General features: G+C 43.6%; 1 protein-coding gene across 1 annotated transcript in view; it reads right to left on the bottom strand.

Annotated features, from left to right (window-relative positions):
* FBXO41 (F-box protein 41) overlaps positions 1-10135 on the bottom strand; it is a 43740-nt gene extending 33605 nt beyond the window's left edge. The window contains exon 1 of the mRNA XM_089526408.1: positions 9335-10135. Coding sequence (XP_089382534.1) covers positions 9335-10071 — 737 coding nt within the window. The 5' untranslated portion in view covers positions 10072-10135. The remainder of the gene's footprint in view (positions 1-9334) is intronic.
* Positions 10136-16459: the final 6324 nt, after the last annotated feature.

Below are 16459 nucleotides of genomic sequence, written 5' to 3'. Positions count from 1 at the left end.
CTTTACCCCTACATATGCTAGCTAGTTGTTTGAATTCCTCTTTGGTGATTTCCCCATTTTTCCATTTCTTATGCATCTCCCGTTTAAAACTTAGTTCAATTGAACGTTCTATAGTAATCCATCCTGGTTTCTTGAGACTCCGTACGAAACTGGGATGGATGACTAAAGCACTAACCCCAAGTACATGAGGGCATTGAAATCACACCTGTATCCCCTGTAAAATGAATCCACTTCCATTTTTGGTAGGAGTGCAGCAGGCAATGGCAAACCTCCTCTGAACAAATCATACCAAGAATACCCCACGATGGGTTCACCGTGCGTGTGTGTGTGTGTTGTGTAGATTCAAGTCATTTCCCAGAATCAGTAGCAAAGCAGAAGCCAGTGCTGGAAACAAAAATGGTTGAAAATTATCACTGAGGGAACTTCTCCCAACAACCACCTTTTTCTCCCCAAAACAATTTGGTGAATATTTGCTTCAGGGCTAGCCACAGCATCCCCATCATTTGTTGTTGTTAGGTGCCTTCAAATCATTTCTGACTTATGGTGACCCTGGTGAACTGATCGTGGGGATTTTGGGGGCTGAGAGGGTGTGACTCACCCAAGGTCACCCTGCGGGTTTCCACGGCTGAGCAGGAGACTGAGTCCTGATCTCCAGAGTCCTAGTTCTATGCTGAAACCACTACACCACTATCCCCATGATACCTGCATGGAAAAACAGCTTGATCCTCGCAGCAGGAATTTAACTGAGAACAAGGTACAGATCCCATCTCCATGCAAATGGCCACATTAAATAAAAACCAAGGAGGGAGGTGGGAATTACTAGAGGGAGCTGTTTCTAAAAAAGGTGCATGCTCTTAAACTGCAGCTGTGCTCTTTAATATTCAGATTGCTTTTCTCTGGAGGTCTGCTCTTGCCGGATCTTCTGCAAGCACAGCATGCAGTTGAATTTGTTCAGAGCGGTGCAGCTGGAAGAAGTGCAGGTGAGAAGAAGAGAAGAGTAGCCATCTCTTCTGATGAAAGCGCTGGTGAATATCTCCCACCTTGATGCTACTTTTCTATGGGACTCATGCTCATCTGAAGCAAGAGGCTATGCTCATAACACTGCTGCTGGTAGGGTCTCCCAGGCTTTTGCTGAGAAGTGAGGCTACATTTGGCAAACCAGATCCTGCGCAACAGCAGTAATAGGGATGACACTGGTGGAAGGTCCCTCAGAGAAAACGGCAGTAGCACCATGTTTGTATGTGCCTTCAAGTCTCCTGTTGACTTATGGCATGATAGGCCTTTCACCCTATCTGTTTAACTTGTATGCAGAACATATTATAAGAAAACCAGGCTTGGACACAGAAGGAGGAAGAGTGAAAATAGGAGGAAAGAATATCAAGAATCTAAGATATGCAGATGACACCATAATACTAGCAGAAAACCTCACAGACCTGGAACACCTCCTAAGGAAGATCAAAGAAGAAAGCGCAACGGCAGGCTTAATGTTGAACATAAATAAAACCACTGAGGACCTTCACAAGTTCAACCTAGAAGGAATAGAATTAGTAAAAGAATGCCCATACCTGGGATCAAACATTGATTGAAATGGGGACTGCAGTCGGGAAATCAGTAGAAGATTAAGAATGGGAAAAGTGGCTATGAAAGAACAAGAAAAGATTCTAAAAGGCAAAGATATACAACTCAGCACACAAGCTATTGCCATGGATGGATGTGAGAGCTGGACAGTTAAGAAAGAAGATAGGAAGAAAATCCATTCCTTGGCGATGTGGGGCTGGAGAAGAGTTCAGAAGATCCCATGGACAGCCAAAAAGGCAAACAAATGGGTCCCAGAGCAAATCAAGCCGGAAATCTCCCTGGAAACTAACATGACTAAAATTGGTATGTTATAATTTGGCCACATCACGAGAAGGAAGGACTCATTGGAAAATACAACAATGGTGGGAAAGGTGGAGGGAACAAGGGAGAGAAGAAGGCCACATACCAGATGGATGGACTCTATTAAGGAGGCCATGGGTTTTGTGGGGTTGCAGGAATTAGACAGAGCAATGGAGGACAAGAGGTCTTGGAGATGTCTCATCCATAGTATTGTCATGAGTTGAGATTGACTTGAGGGCAGTTAACAACAACAACAAATGGGTTTTCTTAGGCAAGGAGTGTTTGGAGGTGGTTTTTCCAGTTCTTGCCCCTGTATAGTCTCCAGCACCCGGTATTCACTGGCAGTTCCCCATCCAAGTACTCACCTGCTTAGCTTCCAAGAGCAGATGGGATCTAGTGCCTTTGGGGTATTTAGGCCCTAAACCAGGGTTCAAATCCTGGCTCGGTCATGGAAACCCACTGAGTGACCTTGGGCCAGTCACACACTCCCAACACAACAGCCTCAGAGGACAGCAATGGCAAAACCTCTCCAGGGAAACTTGCCAAGAAAACCCCATGATAGGGTCACTATAAGTTGAAAGCGACTTGAAGGCAGACAAAAAAATCATAGCTAGAAAACCAGGGTGGTGTAGTGGTTTAAATGTTGGACTATGACTCTTGAGACTAGGGTTCAAATTTTGTATTGGACATGGGTGACTGGGTGACTTTGGGCACATCATACCCTCTCAGCTTCAGAGGAAGGCAAAGGCAAAACCATTGTTGACAAGAAGCCCCATGATAGGTTTACCTTAAGGTCACCATTGGTCAGAAATGACTTGAAGGCACACAACAACAACAACAACAACAACAACAACCATAGATAATTCTAAAGGTTCTATGCAAATGGATCTTGTATCACATTTGAGACTGAATGAAAGACATTGTAGCATAAGCTTTTGTGGACTTGGCCTACTTTTGCAGATGCAACAAGTCTGCAAAAGCGTACGCCACAATGCCCTTTGCTCAGTTAGTCTCAAATATGCTACAAGAGCCCTTTGAATACGTTAAGGGAGACTCAATCAGTATGTAGCTCTGTTGTAGGATTAAAATACCTCTGGTCATTTCGATTAAGGGGGCATTTTGGTTAAGGGAGACTCAACCTGATATGTAGCTCAGTTGTAGGATTATAGGAGACTCATCCTGTATGTAGTATTAAAACACTTCTGGTCATTTCAGGTAAGGGAGCATTTCGATTAAAGGAGATTCAACTTGTACATAGCTCTGTTGCACATCCAAGACATTCAGATAAATTGGAACGAACCAGAGCAAACTTGATCCAAGTCCTATGCTGAATAATCAGTAGGTTCCTCAGAAACCATCAATGGAGGGTGATGGCTCCTATATCACTGGAGCAGTCAATCTGCTCCTGGGTTTAATCTGAACTTCCCACTAACTCTGGGTTTGATCTGACTTTTCCACTAACGTTGGAGCCATCAGCTTTAGATCACTAAGTTCTGCTTAGGAAAACCTCCCTCTCCGCCTGTTTCGTAGGCAGAAACAATTTACCCCTTTATGTTATTTATATCTAATCTTTCCCTGATGAACAGGACTCAAAGTGCTTAAAATCTGACAGCATACCATACAAATGCAGCCTCTCGATCCAGTTCAAAATGCCCTTTATGGGAAGAGAGGGCCGTTTCCAGAGAGCCCTCTGAATGAAAAGTACAGGGTTATGTCATATTCTGTCTTCATGAAAAAGGAAGACACTAACACATGTTTCATTGCGCAAAGCCATTGAGCTAACCATTATTCTCCAGTGAAAAGAACTCCTACAAAACTTAGGTAGACATAGAGGGCAGGGCTGTCCTAACCACAAAGGAGGATAAGGCAGCGCAAAAAGTAAGACGCTGAAGAAAATCGTAGGACGCGACAAAAGAAATGCTAAAAACATTCATAGAAAGATAAAGTCCTGCTCCTTAGCCATGCTCAAAATGGAAGGTTGAAATGTATGACATGTCCTAGAAAAGGAGGACAACTGGTCAATCTGCATAGAAGGGGACTCTATCTCACCACTATCATCCCATGGATATTTCTCCAATGAAGTAATCTTATGCATAAAACTGATCATAAAACTTCTCACATAATACAATTTTTTTTGGTGGAAAACCACAATTTCATACAAGGATCTTCAAGCTGCTCAGGTCTTGCAAATTTAAAGCAGCCCTATCCATCTCTAAGGCGGTCTTCCTATTTTCCTACTGCCTTCTACCTTGTTGTTGTTGTTGTTGTTGTTGTTGTTGCGTGCCTTCAAGTTGTTTCCAACTTATGGAGACCCTAGCCAACCCTACCATGGGATTTTCTTAGCAAGATTTGTTCAGAGGAGGTTTGCTATTGTCATCCATTTAATAATTTAATAATTGTTTTAACAATTGCTTAAGTAATTGTATTTTATTGTGGATGGGAGGGTTTGGGTGGGTTTGGGATACAATGGTAGCAAACGATTATTGTATTTTAGGGATGTTTCTAGTGTTAGCTGCTTCAATCTTCTGGAGAAGCGGGATACAAATCATCATCATCATCATTACCATCATCATCATCATCCCCTGAGGCTGAGAGTGCAACTTGCTCAATGTCACTCAGTGGGCTTACATGGCCTGGGGGGGGGGATGTCATGGCTGCAAAGGAGGACAAGGCATCACAAAATGTAGAACATTCAAGAAAAAGATAGGACATTACAAAACAAAAGCTAAAAACACTAACATAAATGCAAGATCATGCTTCTTAGTCATGCTCAAAAGGAAGGACATTCTGAGATTCCTCCTGCACAGAAGGTCGAAATGTAGGATATGTCTTGGAAAAGGAGGACATCTGGTCACCCTGCTCCAGAGTCACAACCCAACATTCAAACCGCAATGCCATGCTGGTTCTTGCGTTCTTGCTTACCAAGTATTATTGTCTTTTATGGAGTTATGTCTCCGCATGATATGCCCAAAGTGAAATGGCATCCTGACACATATTATAACACTAGTTAACACCCCAGATCCTTAACCAGTTTACCTTATCTCTTTACTGGTTCCCAGTCTGCACATTCCCAGACTCCTTCCACCACTCATATGGTCATCCACCCACCCTGGCCTTAGGCAACATCTTCCCTCCTGCCTTAGTCCCTCAACAACCATAGATGATGATGATGATGATGATGATGACGACATTAATTTTTGTTTCTGTCATGTCTCTCCTGAGGGCTCAAGGCAGGTTACAGCATGTTAAAATACTAAACACAATTAAAAACACATAAACCCACAGTGAAAATACAACACTATAAAATCATTAAAACACACTCGTATGAGTGCATATACAGATTAAAATCATGGTTTAAAATTGACTGGGTAGGCCTGCAGGAAGAGATAGGTCTTTCATGCTGTTTTAAATGCATTTCCAGCATTTTCAGCTGTTGTATCTCTTCCAGCAGGGCTTGCCACCTCACCACCAGACCCGCACCGTTTTTGCATTTCTATGACTATTCGGGCTGTTTATAAAGGCCTTTCCTGGGCACTAATTCATGCCAATGCATCTGAAGAAGTAAATCAAATCTACGAAAGGTAACGCTAAAACTTCATTTGCAAAGTTAGTCTCAAAGGTGCTACAAGATCCCGTTGCAAAACTGATGTGGCCAAAGTACAAGCGTCTCCATTTAGTCCTCTTGGCTTCTAGGGAGAGTTCAGGCTTAATTTGCTCTTGGACCCATTTATTTGTCTTCTATTTGCAGGCCAGATTATCTGTAAAACTCTTCTTCACCACTACATTTCCAATGAGTAGATTCTCTTCCTATCAGCCTCCTTCACTGTTTAGCTTTTACAACTATACATAAATAAATAATACAACAGCATGGACAATCCTCACTTCAATATTCAACGGTCGATCATTCCGCTTCAGGAATTTATCTAGTTCCTTCCTAGTCCTAGTCTTCTCCTGATTTCTTTACTTCAGACTCCATTTTGATTTATGAATCAGCTAAGGTATGGAAAATACCTTTTAACTCTTTCAATGTTTTAATCATTCACTTTGTTATGTTGCTGTGGGTCTTCAAGTCATTTCTCAGTTATGGTGATCCTAAGGCAACCTTATCCTGGGGTTTTCGTGGCAGGATTTATTCAGAGGGGGTTTGCCATTGCCATCCTCTGCAGCCTTTCCTGACCCCTTTGCCAACTGGGAACTATTCTGTTTCTCCATCTTCTGTTCTAATAGCTGCCTCTTGTCCTAAGCACAGATTTCTCATCAGGACTATCAGATGTATTTGCACTCCCATGTCTTCTGGTGCAGAATTTTGAGCATGATTTTGCTTGCATGGGAGATCAGTGCTATGGTCCTATCGTTGTTGCAGTCTCTTGTGGCTCCCTTTTTGTGGATGGGGATGTATATTGATCGCTTCTAATCTGCTGGCCCTGGTTTTGTTTTCCATATCTGTTGACATATGTTGGTTAGCACTAGAGTTATAGGGCCGCCATAAGTTGAAAATGACTTGAAGGCACACAACAACAAAAGATAACTTGGCATTTTTGCAAGAGGCATGAGGGATTTTGCCACTGCTGATGGCTCAGCCTTGTTACTGAATTACTCAGGTGGCAAGCCTGCAAATGATGCCCTTTGTAAGATAAAAGGGATAACAAAGAAAAGAAACCCAGCATTCAGAAAGATGGGGGTGGGCAGAGAGACAGCCCATATAATCTGTTCTGATTTCAGCAAAATGGCACATGGAAGGCAACTTGGCAAATTAATTTAAGCCTCTGGGCTTAAACACAGTCTGTTGCATGGGCAAAAAGAATTGGCTGGCAGACCATAAATAAATGGACTGAGTTTATGAAATGAGGGATTGTGGTGGAATGTAATAGGAGGGGGGGAGGAAGGAAGGAAATAGGAATGACTGTCCGGTCTTATTTAACATCTGTTTCCAAATGATGCAGAAAAGGGGGCAGATGTCAGGTTGTTTCAATCCACCCATCATAGTGAACGGAGAGGCATCCGGAAGACAAAGCAAAGAACATGAAAGGACCTTGAAGAGACAAGTCGGAGTGTACGTTATACCCACATCACAAATATGCTGTTGTTGTGTGCCTTCAAGTTGTTTCTGACTTATGGTGACCCTAAGGCGAACCTACCATGGGAATTTCTGGGGCTGAGAGGGTCTGGGTTTCCATGGCTGAGCAGGGAGCCAAACCCCGATCTCCAAGGTCCTAGTCCAACTCTCAAACCTCTATGCCACACTGGGTCTTACATCATGTATACTCTTTGTTGTTGTTGTTGTTGTGTGCCTTTAAATCATTTCTGACTTCTGGTGACCATGTAATACATATTGCAAAGGTCAGAGGCCACCTGGGTCTCAAAGAAAGCATCTTTTTTGTGTTGTTAATGGAGTTTAAATTTTATTTCCTGGACTATAAGACTCTTGCAGAGTCCACATGGCCAAAAGGAATGGCCCCTGCCTGCAAGGATATCCTTCTGTACTATCTTAACAGAGAGCAAAAACATCAAAAGGTAGGCCTTGTTTGCCTTCAAGTCATTTCTTACGACAACCCTAAGGCAAAGCTAGCCTGGGCTTTTTTGGCAAGATTTCTTCATAGGAGGTTTGCTGTTACCTTCTTCTGAGTCTGAAAGCATGTGACTTGCCTAGGGTCATCCAGTGGGTTTTCATGGCCAAGTCGGGATTCGAACCCTGGTCTTCACAGTCATAGTCCATCGCTCAGTCCACTACACCACACATATACTACTACTACTGGGGCTACTATGACCCTGTCCACATGGGCCAAATAAAATGTCCTCTTCCCATTCCCACGGCGATCAATCCAGATGATGAAGGGCCCAATCCCTGATTCTGGTGCAAACTGTCCAGATGACCTCTGGACAGTTCAGCACCTAACCCATGGTATGCCACCTGTAAAATGGTATTAAAAAGTCACCTTTTGCTCCAAATCTTCCAAGAATATCTGGAGCCCACTGGAGCGATGCCGGGTGGCTGTTTGCAATGTGTCCTACTATGTGTCCTGCCACTGCCATTGCTAGCATGAGATGCTAGGCACCTCATTCTGGCCCCAGAGTGAGAGATTTGCATCAGTGGTGCCAGCGCTGGGTGGCACAGTTGGGCATGAATATGAACAGCCTCTTGGCATCACAACTGAGTGTTCAAGGTAGTGGAGGGACTTTGAAGAACCTCTGGGGCCAGAATAATCTTAGCTTGTGACCCATGAGGACCCAGCCTCGGTGGCATCACTAGTGGGGCATGGACTAAAAAAGAGATAAAATTTCAAATTTCAAAAATTAATTTTTAATTAAAAATAATAATTTTTTAAAAAATTCTTTAAAAACATCACATTTTACCAAATTTTCACTTTAAACACACAACACTAAGGAGTTTATCACACGAAGGAGATCGGGAGTTTATCCCATGAATATCCTGGAAAAATCATGTCATTACGCAACACGATTTCACACGACGTCACACAAAACCCAACACTGAAGTGATCACAAAGAAGGATTAACACACATCTTTTTTACTTTCAGGAATTCAGCGACAATGCATTTCTGATATTACTTTACTTGCGCAATTGCGTGTGATAATCATTCGTGCAATTGCTTGCCATTTTTGTTTTATTTTCAGGATCCTTTAAATGCACTTTAATCTCTCTTTAATGCTGAAATTAGCCCCAGTGAGATAAACTCCTATATATGTGTAAATCCATTTAGTCTGAGGTCATGATATTGTTATGCCTCTCCTTTCTTCTCCAACTAATGGGATTTAGTGCTGAGCTTTACCTATGCGTTGACCCACCGTTGCTTCTATGGGGCTACTCTGGTTGGAAAACAACTGATAAGATGGAAACCAACTGATAGGATACAGGTCTACATGGCTTCAAGCAACAAAGAATTTTGTAAAATGATTTTGAGGGTTTTTAAAATAAAAAAATTAATGTTATATTTAAAGCAAGGGTGGGCAACTGTGGAAAGTTAGGGGGCTGCAATAGCCTCACAGAAGACCTTGGATGGCAACTCCCCATAAAAAACTGAATTTCTGTTTTGTCCCCAAACACCCTCAAGAGCTACAGGGAGCATCTTCAACACGTTTATAGGCCTTTCCGGGTTATTCAAGTCCCAGGAGAGGGATTTTTCTGTAACAGAATTAAGCAAAGTACCCCTAGACTCCAGAGGCCTAAAGGGTATTTTGGGTGCAATTTTCCAGGGAAAACATTTTCAACACCTGGAATTGGTTTGGGGGAGCAAAACATGATAGGAATGTCTTCCACAACCTCTATTTATAACAATTATTTTGCTCTTTTTGGCCAGAAGAGCAACAAACATGGCCCTTGATGGCTACATGTGGCCCATAAGCTGCACTCTGGCCACCCTTGGCTTAAAGTGACCCATAAAACCAACCTCATGCATCCTTCAACAGACCAGAAATTGACCAGAAATGGGGACTCACTGTTGTTTGCGGGTCAGCTCCTGTTCCTTCTGCACCAGATCTTGTTTGAGGGATGCCAACATCTCCACGCTGACGTCCACCTGGCGGGAGAGCTCCACCGCCCGATCTTCCAGCTCCTGTTTTTCCCGACTTAACCGGAGACTCTCCTGCTTGGCTTTCTCCAGCTCAGAGGTCTTGCGGTCCAGTTCCACTTGGAGGCGTCCCACTTGAGATGCGATCTTCTGTTCTACTTCTTCGGTCAGTTTCTCCAGGCGTTTGTCCACTTCCAGTTTCTCAAAGGCCCGGATCTTGAGGCGGGTCAGGCCTTCCTCGTAAGCCGCGTCCACAGCAGCCACAGCCGCAGCGGCGGCGGCGGGAGGAGTGGTGGCTGACGTCATGGCCTTGCGGGTGAAGATCTCGGTGAGAGGGATCTCGATTTCGTGGACGTAGCGGGAGGCCACGGGGGAGGAGGACGGTTCCAGCTCGTCGGCAGCGATGAGGTCACAGGTGAAACGCTGCTCCTTGCCCTGGAAGGAAGTGCTCTCAAAGATGTCCCTGCGGGTGGTGGGCGTCAGGAGTGTGGAATCCGATGCCAGTGGGAAGACGGTGGCATCGCAGATGCTGTTGGTCTTGGAGAGGACATAAAGGGTTTCGTAGGTGTGGTTGTACTCCAAGTGGGCTCGCAGGGAGGACAGGCTCCGGAAACGCTTGTGTTCCCCACAGCGTGGACAGCGGTATGGCAGGTCCAGGGAGGCCATCCCTCATCCACTCCACCCGCCACGCAGTAGCCCTCCTCCTCCGCAGGTTACCAGCTGCCGGGCCCCTCTCATGGTGCAGCGGGCACGTGGCAGGTGGCACTGGGAGGAGCAGTGGAGACAGAGGGCAAGGGGCACGGCAGGAGGGCAGGCTGGCTCCACAAGGTCATCGCTGGGGTTAGGGGTCAGCAGGTGAAGTCATGGAGGTGGGGGATCCCAGCCACTGACCACAGCAGGAGGCCTGGTTAGCATCGGGCACAGATGGTGGCACTGAAAGAGAGAAACAGGGTCAATAGGATCATGGCAACTCTTGTTTCCCCAGACCACCCTTTCCTCTTTTGGGCCATAACATGGAGAAGGGGCTTGTTTGTTTGTTTGCTTGTTTGGCAGTATCCTTTATTCAACAATTTCTTTTCCACATTCAATACATTTTTACATTACATTACTTTACACGTAATGTTACATCCTTCATTATTCCATCTTCTTTCATAACTTCATCTCTTGTCATTCGTCATGTGCATTCGTCTCCCTCATTTCTTTTATCTGAAGATATCTACAGATACCATTTTATTTATTATTATTTTCTTTTTCTACTATCCGTTTTCTTCATTCGTGCTTATTATTTGCTACTAGGGTCTTTAATTCCCTTAGTTTCCTTCAACTTTCTTCTTCACCCTTCCTTTCTGCCTTAATCCTTTCTCAATCTTTCCCTTTAATCCCTTTCATTTCTTTTCCTCTTTTTCTCTCTCTATTCTTTTCTTTCTCCTATCTTAATCCTGTTTCCCCTTCTCTCCACTTTCCCTTTCCTTTCCATCCTCTGCTTTTCACTTTGTATCCTCTTCTCCCTCACTTCTGTTCGTTTCTTCCTTTTACCTTCTCATTTACATTCTTACAACCTCACCCTATCCAACTCTTTTACTTCTTCTCACCTCTCTCCTTCTTTTCATTTTCTCTAATCCTTCTTTCAAGAAGGGACTTGTTTGGACTACAATGCCCAGCATCATCCAGCCAGCATGGGAGTTGTAGTCTAAACAAGTCACTTCTCAAGCTCTGCTTGACCTTGTAAATGCTCTACCCAAAGCAAGTAAACTAGTAGAGACTGCTGATGTGCCACGCCAATGCCAATGCCTCTGGTAGCTGGTTCTCCAAGGTTAGTGTGTGTGAGGCTTTTCTGGGTCTCTTCTTCTGCCTGAGCTGGATGAGACCCCTTGAGCCCCAATTTTATCTAAAGAACTCACTGCCACCAGCTGATGATTTGATTCCTTGTCCTTTAGCAATGCACCGAGACATTACTGGGAATTCAACTGGCACGTCCCTTGCCAACCATAGGGAAGAACTGGGCCAAGCTAAGCTAAGCCACGTGAAAAGCAGGGCAAGGCAGGGAGAATACTTTTTAAAGAAAGAGTTTTTATTCCCAACTAAGGAAATTCTATAGCAAAAGGGTATCTCCTACACGAAGGACTACCTCGTCCTCCAGGTCCAGATAGAAAGGAGAAATTACAGAGTAAATTCATTTCAGATAAACCAAGAAAGGACTCAAAATATCCTAATGCAACTGGCTGGTATGCTCTCACAGATCAGATGGGATTTTGTAGCTTGAACCAGTCTTCCCAAATCCAGAGCTTTTGGTCAGAAGCCCCTCATGGTCTGGTTAGAGAGAGCCAAAGATAAAGAGATTTGTGGTGGTTCAGGCTTTTGAAAAACCTCCCCTAAGAAACATCCCAAACTTCTGCCCAACTTCCCATCTCATCTGGCAGTTGCTATCTCATCACCTGTGATGCTGACCCTCATTAAAATGTAAAATCCATCTTCACACATTTTAACCCTTTTTTAATCTGCAAAGAAGGCTCTGATAAATGGAGGGATAAATGGTGGGCAGTGAGTTCACTCTGGATTTTAGTGGGAATTGTAAAAGAGTGACCCAAGCTCCCATGACCTGTTCCCAAACCAGGATCAGCTTCTAGGATCAACCCAGAATGGATTAGATGCCCCACTGACATGGAAGCTGCTGTAAAGCTACTGTAAAGTCGAAGCTACTATCCATCCTTGAACCAAACCAGGAAGTCCCCTTTAAATGTCAATGTAATTACAAGTGACCAAAGAAGTAAACAGAACCCCCATTGAGATAGTGTCTGGCTCAGATCTTCTTCCCATGCATGTCAAACCCAATGTGGATTATCCATGATGACCCAAGAGGAGAGGAATCTGACTGGAATAATAAGGAGATCCCTGGAGGAACTGAGGAAGGATACAGACAGAAAGCCTTTTCTTTCAAGGCTCCTGAGAGCTTGAGAAGACATTCATCTCAATGTCAACCTGTCAAGTCTACAACTCCTGCCTCTGCTCCATCAATCACTCTTCTAGCTTGTTTGTTTTTTAAACAGGCTTCCGAAATAGCTGAGGGATGGACAACTTGGCTAGCAGTCTGGGGTTCAGAAATGTTGGAACTGGAATCTTGTTAGTGTCTTGTACATGCATCAGTTCCCTTATCGAAGCATTCAGACATTTTTGTTTGCTGTGCTGACACTGTGGTGTAGTGGTTTGAGCTTTGGACTACAGCTCTGGAGACCAGGGTTCAGTTCCTATCATGGCCGTGAAACCCACTGGGTGACATCAAACTCCCTCAGCCTCAGGCGAAGGTCATGGCAAACCTCTGAACTAGTCGTGCCAAGAAAACCCATGTTAGGGTCACCTTAGGGTTGCCAGAAGTCAGAAATGACTTGAAGGCACACAACAGCACCAACAAATGGGAGTGCATTGCTCATGAATGTGCATATCCACCACAGACGGTTCTGCATGAACATACATTCACATTGCCACATGAATATCCATTGCATTTGTCGGGTTGCATATTTGGCATCTTGGTCCAGTTGTGCAGTGTCAGCCCAGCACAATTAACATGTAACCCTGCATACAGAGATTTGTGCCACATGACTTTGATGTAGGCTCATGGCCTGGGATGATGGGCTGGAATCTTATGGGTGACCTCTGGTGACATCAGTGCCATCACACAAGTGGTTGCACTTTGTTGGATGCTGAAGCAGCAGCATCTCCTAATTTGAGCTGCACACATTATGTTAAGCTAGCAGAAGCATAATGCAAGAAGCATTATGCAAGGAACTATAAGTTACAGAGTAAAACCATGTTCTAAGAGGCTGGCAGGTTCTTCCATTTTGCTTGGTGGCCAGGGAGTGATTACACTGATGCACAACAAGGGAGGGAAACACATTGCCATCTGTTTCAGCATCAGGTTGTTCAATGCTATGATCCTTTTGGAGCTGCTATCTGGGAGATTTAAGGAAGTGTAGTCCAAGCAGAGTTATCTTCCCAGAAAAGTCCTTCCCATCAAGTGCTGGTCCTTTTCTACTGGAGATGACAAGAACAGCAGAACCTGGAACAAATTGCATGGAGAGCAGGTATGCATGCACTCAGGCTAGTCTCGAAAAGGTCACTTTTCCACCCTCTGCTGAGATGAAAGTCTTACCACACAGATTACTTTGCTTTACTTTGGAAAGACACCATACCTGAAAGGAAAACCTGGTCTCCATGTAGAAAGTAGCAGGTTTGGAGGTTCTTGCCATCTTCAGTATGAAAGGACCAGACATCAAATACAGGAAGCACTGTTCTCTGCTTAAAAGCTTTGCTTGGGGACCTGCTGCCATTTAGTGCAGAACAGGGGAATACAATAATATGCCCCCCACCACCTGACATAGCTTTTGTTACAAACAGCGAGGAACAATGAGAAGTGCAGTCCAGCAACTTCCATAGGGCTATATGTTCTTCATTCCTGGTGCAGAGAATACCGACTGAAATGGATCAACAGGCCTGAATTGTAGAAGGGAATCCTGCAGTCTGCTAGATATTGCTGGATTGCAACTTTCACCATTCCTCACAATTGGTTATGCTGGCTAGGGTTGCCAGACCACTTGAATCCCAGATCTGGATTAAATTTAGGCTAACTTCACCCTCATTCTGGGGAGAAGTGATAGGGATGGGTGAGTGGATGCCACAGGGTCCTGTCCTGGACACAGTATTCTTCAATGTTTTTATAAATGACTTGGATGATGGCTCAGAAGGCACACTTATCGTATTTGCAGGTGACATCAAACTAGTGGGGTGGGTAGCAAATTTATCAGGGAATAGGAACAGAATTCAAAAGGATCATGGCAGACTGGAGAGCTAGGCCCAAACGAAGAAAATTAACATCAGCAGGGATAAATGCAAGGTAAAGTCCATCTGTGCAAGAAAAATAAGAAGCACAAATATAGGATGTGTGACACCTGGCTTGAAAGCAGTGCAAGTGAAAAGGATCTAGGGGCCTTAGTAGACCAGAAGCTAAGCCTAAGTCAACAGTGTGATGCAATAACCAAAAAACCCACTGTAATTCTGGGCGGCATCAACAGGGGTAAAGTGTCCAGACTGAGACATATTCTGCTTGGCCAGACCGCAGCTGCAATACTGTGGCCCTTTCTGGGCACCATAGTTCCAATATGATATTGTCAAACTGCGTCCAGACATGCTGTATGCGCACATGTATGATGAATTTCATATGATTTTCTTAGGCAATGAATACTCAGAGGTGGTTTTGCTAGTCCCTCCCTCTGAAATATAGCCAACAGCACTTGGGATTCGTAGGCATTCTCCTCTCCAAACGCTAACTGGAGCTGACCCTGCTTAGCTTCCCAGATCAGATGGGATCCGTTGCCTTGAGGGTATTTAGGCTACTTCTGTTTTATTGTCAACATGGCCTGATCAGTCAAAACGCTTTGCGTTTCATTCCTGTCACGATTACATAGTGTGGATTTAAATACCACCCCTCCTTTGTTGAAAAGACTAACTGTTTCACTTTCTCCATCTGCAAAAGAATGCCTTTGAAGTCCCTTCCTAATGCACCCTCCATGGGTTTTTAAAATATGCAATGGTGTCACCCATTAGCTCAAGATGGAATAACAGTTTTACTCATGGATCAAGCAGCGCTATCTTTCCGCCCACTGGAAAAGGGGAAGCTGAAACCCTTGAGAAGTGGCAAGAGAGGAGCCACACGTCTTTGAAATCTGAAGAGTGAGGAAAGGACAATAAGCTTCTTATAGCTTGGGATTTTTTTTTTAACCAGCTCCATCTCAGGACTACAAACAACACTCAATATAAATCTAAGTAAGAATCTAAGTAAATCTAAGTAAGAATCTAAGTAAGTGGAAGAGCCAGTGTGGTGTAGTGAGTTGAGCGCTGGACTAGGAATCCAGGAGACCAGGGTTCAAATCCCTCCTCAGCTTTGGCGACTGGGTGACTTTGAATGCTTTTGAGATTTTGGGAAAACTATTTGCACTGGGCCATGCTGGCTGGGGGAATCTGGGAGATGGTGCATGGATGAACATGAGCATTTGATTGTACATTCAATTAGACAGTTAGTGGATCAGTTGTGAAACATTACCATTCAGCACAAGGGTTTTTTTTAGTACAATTAATAGGTCGATCCATACATGGAGATTCCTAATGGGTTCTGTAGCATTGACCATGATGCAAAGCCCATATTCATTTTACAGTTGTGTAAGTGGAACTCTGCAAGTATAACCATTTCATATACAGTTGTGCATTCATGGTGATGTGTAACAACTCACCAGTGCCTTCACTCTTGGCTCACTAGGATTATAGCAACAGTAAGCACATTTGTAGATACAACTCGAGTCTCCCTTATCTGAAATGTTTCGAATCAGAAGTGTTTTGGATTTTGGAATACCTGTCTTTGCATATATGTACACAATGAGTTATTCTGTAGTTGGGACCCAAGGCTAAACAAAACATTAATTTATGTTTCACATACCCCTTATACACATGGCCTGAAGGTAATTTTATACACAATATTGTTAATAATCCGATGCATGAAGCAAAGTTTGGGTACACTGAGCCACCAGAAGGCAAAGCTGTCACTATCTTAGCCACCTGTTAAAAAATTATGGGTCTGGGAGTATTTTGGATTTTGGAATTACAGATTATTGAGCCTGCCTTAAAATGTCTCCTTCTAGTTATGGTTTTTTAAAAAGGTGATTTTATCTGTATTTTACATGATGTTGTTTATATTTATGTGGCTTAGTTTTAAGATGGGGATAAGGGAATTACATATTATTATGTATGTATTTATGTATTTTATTTATGTACTATTTGTTACCTGCAGAGGCAGGATATAAATAAAATGCATTATTATTATTATTAGGGATGCAGTTGGTTGCACTGTGTGACTATTCAGCCGCGGTGTAGTGCATCCACTATGTGAGTGTTTTCACTATGCAAGAGCAATGGAGGAGCTTGGCACTCGTCTTCCAAAGGTGACAGCACTATTATTATTATTATTATTATTATTATTATTATTATTATTATTATTTTAAAGGCACTG

This window comes from Sceloporus occidentalis, unplaced genomic scaffold (assembly GCF_023333645.1).
Source record: "Sceloporus occidentalis isolate IW3139 unplaced genomic scaffold, rSceOcc1.0.p SCAF_5, whole genome shotgun sequence".
Lineage (NCBI taxonomy): Eukaryota > Metazoa > Chordata > Lepidosauria > Squamata > Phrynosomatidae > Sceloporus > Sceloporus occidentalis.
Note: the sequence above shows the minus strand (reverse complement) of the source record. Positions and strands in the feature narration are given on the sequence as shown.